The sequence below is a fragment of the Aphis gossypii genome, unplaced genomic scaffold (genome assembly GCF_020184175.1).
Source record: "Aphis gossypii isolate Hap1 unplaced genomic scaffold, ASM2018417v2 Contig00482, whole genome shotgun sequence".
NCBI classification, from domain to species: domain Eukaryota; kingdom Metazoa; phylum Arthropoda; class Insecta; order Hemiptera; family Aphididae; genus Aphis; species Aphis gossypii.
The window spans coordinates 76,764-88,561 of NW_026083128.1; the positions used below are offsets into that span (position 1 = coordinate 76,764).

An 11,798-nucleotide genomic window follows, 5' to 3' on the forward strand; every position below is an offset into this window, starting at 1 on the left:
GCATAAAATAAATTTACAAAAAAATCAACCGCCTATATATAGGAGGCCATACCGCCTACCCCATTCGCAGATGGAGGAGATAGATACACAAATAAAACAAATGGAAAAAGACGATATTATAGAGCCATCCTTTTCACCATGGAATGCTCCATTGTTATTAGTGAAAAAGAAACTTGACGCGAGTCTAGAGGAAAAATTTAGAATAGTGTTGCGTCCCGACTAGGTCGATTCTTGCATCAACGTACAAAATGAATACGTCGTGTTGTTCAAGTATAAGTTAATTGTTTATTAAAATAAGTCTTGCACGAATACAAATATTATAAGCTTAATGTAGAATATATAAAATAAGATGGTGAGTGGTGTTACGATCTGCCTCAGAAACTGATATCAAAATGACTTGAGTGGTGTTACGACCGGCCTCTGAGTGTCATAGATATCCCTATTCGTTGGTTATACAGTAACCGTCTGTCGAGCTCTTGTCTCGATTCCTCTTATATATGATTTCTTACAAGAGTGGGCGGTGACTTCGTCATACGAGGGGTCCCGGAACGACTGCTTGTGTATTCTTACCCATGATTCTTATCGAATCGTTAAGACACCGAGTTTCGACTTTTGCAAAGAGACTTGTGAATTTACTTTAATTGTCAAATTATTATATTAATATAATATTCTACTCTCTCGTGTCCTGTACTCGTGTGCCTGTGGTATTAATTTTACAAGTTAGGAAATTTGACATTGTATGATCTTATGCATATAAAATAATCGATACGGACAGTATAGGTCCGTAACAATAGTAGTAGATTTCCGAGCTTTAAATAACGTGACAATTAATGAATAGCACCCGTTACCTAACTTAACAGAAATATTAGATCAACTAGGACAATGCAAACTATTTAGCATACTAGATCTTGCATCAGGATTTTATCAAATTAAATTAGATAACGACAGTAAGGAACTTACCGCCTTTTCAACTAACAAAGGGCATTGGCATTTAAAAAAAAAATGGCCATGGGGTTAAAAACCTCTCCTTCTACATTCCAGCGTCTAATGAACAATGTAATGACCGGAATAGTTGGCATAAAATGTTTAGTCTATTTAGACGATATAATAATATACGGAAAAAACCTAAGTGATCATAATAATAAGTTACGTGATGTCTTTGAACGATTACAAAAACATAACTTAAAAATACAACCGGATAAATGTGAATTTTTAAAACAAGAATGTTTATACCTAGGATACATAATTAGTGAACATGGCATTAAACCCGACCCAAATAAAATTAAATCAGTATTACAATTTCCAATACCCGCCACCGTAAAACAAATTAAATCATTCCTTGGACTCTCTGGTTACTATAGAAATTTTTAAAGTCATATAGCTTAATTGCAAAGCCAATAACAAACTTATTGAAAAAAGGGGTTACCTTTAACTGGGATGACAACTGTCAAAAGGCATTTGATTGTCTAAAAGGTTCGCTTTGCTCTGAACCTATATTACAATATCCAGACTTTACAAAACCATTTATAGTTACCACCGACGCAAGTGGAAAAGCACTAGGCGCAATACTATCACAAGGGGAAGTACCACAAGATTTACCTATTGCATACGCATCAAGAACATTAAATAAAAGTGAAAATAATTACAGTACAACCGAACTCGAATGTTTAGCCATAATATTCGCAGTAAAAATCTTTAGGCCGTATTTATATGGTAGAAAATTTATTATTTTGAGCGATCATCGCGCACTTTCCTGGTTATTTAATCTAAAAAACCCGCTATCAAAACTCGCCCGTTGGCGAATATTTTTAGAAGAATATGATTATGAAATTAAATACAAACCAGGCGTACAAAATTCGAATGTAGATGCGTTAAGTAGAATGTATACGGTAACTGAAATAAAAAATGAAAGCTACCCAACATTTTTAAATAAATTTGAAACACAACTTATTACTAATAAAAACATAAAGGAAGTGCACGGTACTTTACTAGAAGCACCTGAGGAATATCATATAGTATCGGAAATAGCAAAACATTACAACTTCATGTCTGGAATAAATTATGAATTGAAACAAAAATTTTGTAATAATCAAATATTAGCACCGTGTAAAGCTGTAGGTGAAATTAACTATATAAAAAATAAAGACAGGTATATAATGTTTATGGTAATAAAAAATAAAAATAAACAAAAAACCACATACGAAGATATTTATTTGGCATTATTAAATCTAAGAATGTTCTGTGAGGACCAATCGTTACATAAATTAGCAATGAATAAATTAGGATTTAACGACAAAATAGAATGGGCGCAGGTACGTGCCATGATTCGTCATGTATTCCGAAGTACCGATATAGAAATTATAATTTGTTCTAAGTTCGAATTTAGTGACGATGAAAAGTTAATGATATTCAAACAATGTCACGACTCTAAAATCGGTGGGCACGTAGGTATACACAGGACGATAAAGAAAATAAAAAACCAATTTAACTGGAAAGGATTAAAAGAAGACGTTGTAGAATACATAAAAAATTGTGAATCATGTCAAAAGGGGAAGGTTACAAATAAAAGGGTAAAACAACCTATGCAAATTACATCAACAAGTTCCGAACCATTTGAAAAAATATTTCTAGATATCGTAGGCCCACTAGTCACTACGTTATCAGGAAACACATATATATTAACATTACAAGATGACCTAACTAAATATTCAATGGGGATTGCATTACCCAATCACCAAGCTAATACAATAGCCGAAGCATTTGTAACGAACTTCGTATGTACACACGGCATACCACAAATAATATTAACCGATCAGGGAACCAATTTTCTAAGTAAAATATTCACCGAAGTGTGTAATTTATTACAAATAAATAAAATAAACACTAGCCCATTCCACCCACAAACAAACGGTAGTTTAGAAAGATCGCATAGGACGCTTACAGAGTACCTAAGGCACTATGTCGACAAAAAACTCAACAACTGGGACGAATATTTACGAATATTTTTCGTATATAACTCTACTGAACACACATCAACAGGTTATCAACCATATTCATTATTATTCGGAAGACGTTTAGAAATACCAGTAAAATTATCCCACGAACCAGAACCTAGATATAATTATGATAATTATTATTTTGATTTAAAGCAAAAAATGCAAGAGTCGCATAAAATAGCTAGGGAAAATTTAATAAAAAGGAAAATAAAATCTAAACAAAACTATGATAGTAATGAAAATCCTATAGAAATACACGTAAAAGATCAAATATTGTTGAGAGACAAAACGCAGAAAAATAAATTAAATCAATTATGGATAGGTCCCTATGAGGTAACAGACGTATTAGATAGGGAAAATATTGTAATATTAAGAGGGAGGAGGCACGTAACGGTGCATAAAAATAATATTAAGAAGTTTAATGAAATAAAATAAATTATATAAAACAACAGTAAATGAATAAAAGTAGGTTAATTTAAAATAAATATATGCGTAATTAAAATAAATTTTTAGGATTATAATAACATGCTCCACGCTCCAGATGGCGTTGGCTCAAACAAAACCATATCGTATTTCAAGGCTTACCCAAGAGAACGGGATGTACTTTGAAAACCAAGGGCCACTACGTTTAACTAACTCTGACTGGAAATTACTGATTTATGTGAAATTAGATAATTTCAATCGACGTACTAAAGACACAATGAACTTTTACGAAAAAACTTTAAATGTATGTAACAACTTAACAATAGCATACGAAGGTATGTTTAAAGCTACTTGTGACAACTTCAAACTAACATCTAACAGTCTCGAACAGGAAGTTTCTAGGAAAAGATTTTTTATGTTGCAATCGATAGATGAAACAGATACAATTAACCGGGAAAAGAGGGGCCTAGTAAACTTAATAGGACGAGTACAAAAAACATTATTTGGAACATTAGATGATACTGACGCGGAACTATACGATAGCCAAATTGAAAAATTACAATCTAGTCAACAAAATTTATTAAAAATAATAGAAAAACAAATTAGTGTACTAAAGGCGACAGCAAATACATTTAAAGAGGCAGGCCAGATGGAGGCTCAAATAAATAGATTAAGTATACTATATAATCGGTTGGCAGATACAGTAAATCAAACAGTAATAAATTTAGATATAGTAGAAGCTAGAACTAATATTAATGAACAAATAAATACATTAAATCTATTATTCCAACAATTAAGTTTTGAAACCGACACAATATGTGAAATAATAATTGCTGCACAAGGTGGCATAATGCATTCTAGCGTAATAGCCGTAAATGAATTAAGACAACAATTAAAAGACATTTCACTAATAGTTCCTAAAGAACAAAGCTTACCGTTTAATTTAAACCAAGTATCGCTATACGAATTAAGTAAAATATCGAAATTTAATATTATTTATAAAAACGAAACCTTAATCTTTGAAATAATAATACCCTTAGTAAATTCAGTAGAATTAACGTTGTATCACGTAATACCACTCCCCGTTGCGAAAAATGATCACTATATTCATATTATTCCTGAATACTCATACATAGCAATCTCGAAAACACACGAATATTATCTTACATTGTGTATGAACCACCTGATGTTATGTCGATTAATAAACATGGGTACTTTATGTCCCGAGACACAACCCCTAAGACTAGGAGCAAGTGAATTACCGTGTGAAGTTGAATTGTTCGTAAAACCGTCAAGTATTCCAACATCTTGTCCCATACACTATCTTGACATCACCCGTAGTATTTATCACCGATTAAAATATCAAAATGCGTGGATTTATACAATAAAAACCACTGACAATGTAGCTGTCTCTTGCGAAAATAGGGACCAGGCCATAAATATACAACTAACTGGAAATGGGGTGCTAGCATTAAACGAAGACTGCAGGGGCTATACGCCACAAATGGTGCTAACCCCAAGTAGACATTTAAATTCCACACACTACAAAGATTTAATCTCCGATGTAGGCATCACAACAAACTTAACAATTCCCACGACTTTGAAAAGAAAAATCAATAATAGTAACACACACACCAACTCCGTAATAAAATTAACTGACTTAGGACAATACTCGAAATCTATAGAAGAAATCAAACAACTTATACAAGAAGAGAAAGACAAACAAAACAATAAAGATACTACAGACCTTCACTCATATCTATTCTATCTCATTCTAATAATAGTAGCCGGTATACTTATAATAAAATATAGACACAAAGTAAATCAAATACGATCAAAAAATAGAACTAGACGACATCTAATATTATCAAGAGAAATTAATGAAGTTACGCGAATATAATTAAATCTTCTCATGTTACAGATAAGAAAACATTGAGAGTCAAGATAAATTTTATTGTACATTTCAAATAATTAAGTAGTTGCCAAATTAATAAATTAGTTATAATGCCAATTCAGCAAATTCAAGAAAGGATACCCAGACGTATACTATACTTAATAATGCTACGCCATTCACTTAGACATGACAATCACGTATTCCGACACGTGCTAGACAAAAATAATACTCATAATGAGCCTACGTGTTTAACAAACCATATGTACATTGCGAACAAACAACTACAAATACCCTATACAATGATTGAAATGAATACAATAATCGAAATTATTACGATGACACTTAATTTAATAATACTAGTGCGCGAGATACGTGAGTCAACGTGTAACCAAATAGCAATACTAATAGACGAACTAATACAACTTACAAGCGTCTGGAGCGGAATAAAATAAAATAAAAAAAAAAAAAAAAGAGAGAGAGGAAGGAAGGGATTAATATTATATTTACATATATATATGTATTAATTATTATATTATGTTACAGTGACAAGATTAAATTTGTCATAGTGGATTTTGAATTCACTATGATAAATAGGAAGGATTTACTACTTGTATCGGGGTCAATGTCAAACAGTTTAGAAAAATATAAACCAGTAAAATTAGAAGGAAAACCTATAGTCTTAACCACGACAAACAAACTCAAAATGCTTCAGGATAAGGAAGTTAAAAAGGTAATGCAAAGTGTTGGTAGAATGTTTAGAAATAAGCCAGAGTTGTTACTACCATTATTGGGGCAACTAGAAGCTAGTTTAAAGCTTAAAGGGGGAACAACTCTGTCTACTACATATATAAACCAATATTTGCACACTGATAACAAAACACCAGTCATAGTTTTTTGGAATGGGACAACAGACAAGGAAATATTACAAAAATTGGGACTAAACAGAAGAATGCTAAACATTACATCATATACCGATAATAATGACAATTACTTCAACTTCTAGATATAAGTGGACTAACTAGTAAATTATTGTACTCAAGCGAAATAGGTTACCAAGAAAAGAATGGGAGAATGTTAAATTTAATGGAGACCCATGATCTAATTTGTAAAACCAACCATAATATAACCCATAGTCATGACCCCATAGCAGATGTAACAATCACAAAATGTCTGTTTAACTATATTATAAAGGATATGGGACCGATACAACTTTATAAGTTGTGTAAATGAAAAAAGTTAGAAATATTTTGACCAATAGATTAGGGAGCGTCACACATATATAAATTATGTATATAAAAAAAAAAAAAATGTTTATGTATTTAATTATAAGACAAAATTGTATTTTAGTTGTAAGACAAATATATGTCATATAATATATTGTTTAAATTAAGATATTAATAACTTTAATTTTCAGCAAATAATGTCTATGAACGTTACTATATTTAATTAGAACTTAAGAGACTAACAAAAAAAAATAATAATAATATTCTATGTTAAAATTTTAAAATTTTGTAAAACACTAACACTAAGTATTAAGAAATCTTACATGTAAATTTTATTTTAGATTTCTGTTTAAAGATTTAAACATAAATCTTTTTTTTGGTAGGGAGGTGTTACGGACCTATACTGTCCGTATCGATTATTTTATATGCATAAGATCATACAATGTCAAATTTCCTAACTTGTAAAATTAATACCGCAGGCACACGAGTACAGGACACGAGATAGTAGAATATTATATTAATATAATAATTTGACAATTAAAGTAAATTCACACGTCTCTTTGCAAAAGTCGAAACTCGGTGTCTTAACGATTCGATAAGAATATGGGTAAGAATACACAAGCAGTCGTTCCGGGACCCCTCGTATGACGAAGTCACCGCCCACTCTTGTAAGAAATCATATATAAGAGGGATCGAGACAAGAACTCGACAGACGGTTACTGTATAACCAACGAATAGGGATATCTATGACACTCAGAGGCCGGTCGTAACACCACTCACCATCTTATTTTATATATTTTACATTAAGCTTATAATATTTGTATTCGTGCAAGAATTATTTTAATAAATAATTAACTTATACTTGAACACGACGTATTCATTTTGTACGTTGATGCATGAATCGACCTAGTCGGGACGCAACATTACTCTGGCATGACAGACCATTCAATTGTATGTAATCAAAACATTTCCAATGATAAATCATCTCAGAATGGTATGTATATAAAATATATAATATATTATTGATACACAATTGTCTCATACTATAACCTATATGATATTTATTTTTAGACTATTTAAAAACCATTGCTGATAAAATTGATCTACTTAATACAATCCAATCAAATCAAGAAAAATATTATAAAATTCGCGACGAAAAAGTAATGACCCATTTAATAATGATAAATGGATCTTTATCAAGACTAGCATCAGTTGTTCATAGTAATGCAAAACTGTTAGAAAAAATATTAATTTCTGACTGTCGAATGCGTGTATTTAGCTATGCCAGTACCAAATTTGCCATCTCCGTTCATGCAGCTATTACCATCAACAAGTTTAGAAGATCTTGCACTTGCTGAAGAGTTATTATGTAAAAATGACAATAGTGAGTCATTAAAGAATAGGGAAGAATTAGTAAGTTCATTATTTTGTGTGCTCAATAAAATAATTATAATATTATACCTAATATAATGAATATACTGCAAATACTTATTTCAGAAAACCTACATAATACTAAAAGTTGGCAAATTATCATTAAGTGCAGCACTTAGAGGAGCAATTGATATTTGTTTTACATCTAATGTTTTAAAACATTTTAGTTACAGAGGAAAAACCAAAAAAAAGTTTATCGATTTAAGTCTCTATACTATCATTTATAGTGAGTTTAAAATTTTTTATAATTTAAAATATATAAATTCTAATTATTTATCATTATTTTATTGTTATAGAAGCTTTATCCGGTTTCATTTCCAATTCAAATGACGAAAATACTTTTCATAAAGTAGCAGACAATTATATACGTCATGCTCCTAGCAAAGAAAAATAATAAATAATAAATTTGAGTGATTTTTTTTAGTGCAAGAAGCACATTTGTTATAAAATGTATTTTTTTTTTTTAATTATATTAAACTTGCTATTACAATTAAAAATTATGTATAAAAAAAGTTGATTAATGTTATGTTTAAAAATATAATAATCTAACAGTTGAATGAAAAATATTTTTTCTATAATAGGTACCTAATAACTAATAAGTAATAACGTATTTATATCTCAAGGTTTTATTTTCTTAATTGGCTAATATTAATTTTAGATTTTATATGGATACATTAATAGTATACTTTGTACACTCATTTTTTAAGAATAAATATTTTAATTAGTGTACAATGAAAACTGATAGCTTCATAGTGAACCACCATTGCAGTGGCGTTTACTCTTTGGGGGGGGGGTCAACCACCCATTATCTCGTTTGGTATTTTTTTTACTAAATGTTCATTTGTAAAAATGAATAAAATTTAAAAATTATTGTAATATATTTATAACATTTTTTAATGTTATAATACCTCACATTGAAAATATCTGTGTAGGCCACCGCACCATAGCACGGTTAAAATTTTAACTGTAGCACCAAGTGTGCATTAAAGGGGGCACTATAGTGCAGGTTACTAAATTTAACCCATACACGGTTTCTGAACTGACCACTGAATCGATTAAACAAGGTAAATAAAAGCACCCATGCACGGTTTCTGAACCGACCAATGAATCGATTAAACACGGCAAATAAGAGCACGCGTCCACAGTGTCTTATTTTACCAGAGAATGTATACTGCACGGTGTCGTCCAAGTTAAAATTCGGTATTCAAATTTTCCCAAAAAACTTTCTGTGAACCAATATAGCACTGTGTCCGACACTCAAAATAGATATCGACAGAACATTGTCTGAACTTGAATTGTTACTCGGGCATATTCTACATATTCTATAAATTCTGTTATTATATTTTAGGATTATAATTATTATTTTAAGATTAGAGTGGCTCTTATATGATGATGGCTATGATGACGAACGACCTCGACGAGGATATAGAGACCGAGTATACTTTGACTTATGTGACCGTCAGTACCGTCAATGTTTTCGACTTAACAAAAATCAAGTAGCGTTTTTTTTAAGTAAGATTTAACATATCCTAATTCATGTGAGTATTCGAAATAAGGCAATCACAGCAGAACATCAGCTATTGACTGCATTGAATTAGCTCGGCAATGGTGCACAACAACATGGTATTGGAGCTACTCATGGAATATCAACTTCATCTATCAGTAGGTGTATTCAGAGGGTCGTTAATGCGGTTGTCACTCATATGTTCCAAAATATTGTCAAGTGGCCCAACAACACCATTAAAATACCAACGACGTTCCCTGAAAAAGGTGGGTTTCTCAGTGAATCTGGCTGCATTGATGGTACATTGATCAATATTGATGCGCCAAATTTAAATAAAGAACAATATATCGAAAGAAATGACAACCATTCAATCAATGTGACAATGGTTTGTGATCCAAGACATGAATTTTATGCAGTAGACGCTAACTGGCCAGGAAGTGTACACGATGCCCCAGAGTATTAAGAAATACTAATGTATTTGCTGCATTTGAGAGTGGGTGGAGAACATTTTCCGGAGCAGTGCTTAATATAATATAACACAATGATAAGATAATAAATTATAGTAGGTATAAGGTATTGTTAAATAAAATACACAATTTTTTTATTAAAATATAAATGTATATATAATATATAATCTGCAAGTCTTTTGATGGAAATACTAAAGAAGCGAAATGTAGTTAATAAATATTAATATCAATCTTCATATCATATTAATTATAATTTATAAAGGATATTTCATATTTTTATTCCAGAAGTGTACCTAATATTTGTACTTTAAATAATAAAAATGTATTAAAACATACATGCAATCTATAATATAAAAACAATGATCCGATTTTAATGTTGTAAAAATAAGAACATAGAGAACCGTCAGAGCACTTTTTCAATGTTTGAACTTTTAAAAACTTTATATTACACAAATTTCAGTTTTAACAACATTTTTGTTTAATTATATCTATTGAAGAAATTCATATTTTGAAAAAAATCTTTGACCATTCCCTAGAGATGTTCAGACATATTAAGATTTTTACAGAAAAAATATAGCACCACCCTAAGTATCATTATTAAAATTATTTCCACGATAAATTGTTATATAAGCATGCATTAATAAGAAAAAAAAACTAGCCACAAATGCTCTTAAATATACACAAACCAATTCTTTTATGAAAAATCCAAAATTTACATGCAATCACATTTAATTAATTAAATAAAAATATGATTATATCTAATTACCATTAATCTGTTAGATAATTTGTATAACCATTGTACTTATTACTTATTATCATCCATATTTTATCAATTATGACCGATATGGGTATGGTTAAATTGTCAAAATTATCAGTGTAAAACAGTACAACCTAGAAAGTTAAAAAAAAAAATATTTTAAAATTTCAAATACTTACTTAATATAAGTAATACCATTGAGTATAGATACTATAGAGAAACCATCTCGCCTGTATTATGATACGTAAAGAATTAATTCACCGGAATGTCAATAGGGCGCGCATCGTGTTTTAATGAATTAAAAAAAAAACTAATATCAATAATAATTATTAATTATAATTATGTTTCATTACCATCACTTTCTTTGCTATACAATGTTGCCTAATTTGGTCATAAATAAACGTTGCCATTTACAACCTAAATGTATGAATTAATTACAATACTGAGTTTTCCGTCTTTCCGATCTGCGATAAGCTGCGGCCACCCGACCGCCCTTGCGGCTTGCATCACGACGCGCGTTGTGATCGCGTGAAGCATGAAGCTATCCCAATTCTCGATAGTCGATATCCCAGTAGTGCTGGTCGACATAACAGCCGCATGTTTCTTCCCTTTATATTATAATATTTAATATTACCCATGTGTTTAAGGTAAGATGTGGTCCCACACACACACACACAAATATAAAATTTTGAAAAGTACAATCTCTAACAAAAACCAAATGGTGAAAAAAGTCCAAGTTCTAAACTGCTCTCTCCCAAAAAAGTTGACCTATCAAAGTAGTGAAATCTACATTGTGGCCAAGTTAGCTATTTTTCAATTCATAACTTCACTGCACTCTTACATTAAAGAGCAACACTCTTCTTTTATTTGTATTGTTTAAGAATTAGCCAGTTTCTGAATGAGGTATACACTAGTTTTGGCCGCAATGTAGATTTCACTACTTTGATAGGCCAACTTTTTGGGAGGAAGCAGTTAAGAACTTGGCCTTTTTTTCACCGTTTGATTATTGTTGGAGATATCATTTATTTGTGCGGGCTTCAGCGTCGTGGACGAAGTTTTATTTTTTTGTTTTTTTTTTTGCGATTACAATACGATCGTGGCTA

The 11,798-nt window shown here is 30.8% G+C and overlaps 1 protein-coding gene across 1 annotated transcript; it reads left to right on the forward strand.

Moving 5' to 3' along the window:
• Nucleotides 1-3,017: 3,017 nt before the first annotated feature.
• On the forward strand, nucleotides 3,018-6,316 carry LOC126554396 (uncharacterized). The gene is made up of 2 exons (XM_050209471.1): nucleotides 3,018-5,209; nucleotides 5,880-6,316. The coding sequence occupies exons 1-2, from the start codon at nucleotides 3,538-3,540 to the stop codon at nucleotides 6,314-6,316; spliced, it is 2,109 nt and encodes a 702-aa protein (XP_050065428.1). The 5' UTR covers nucleotides 3,018-3,537.
• Nucleotides 6,317-11,798: the final 5,482 nt, after the last annotated feature.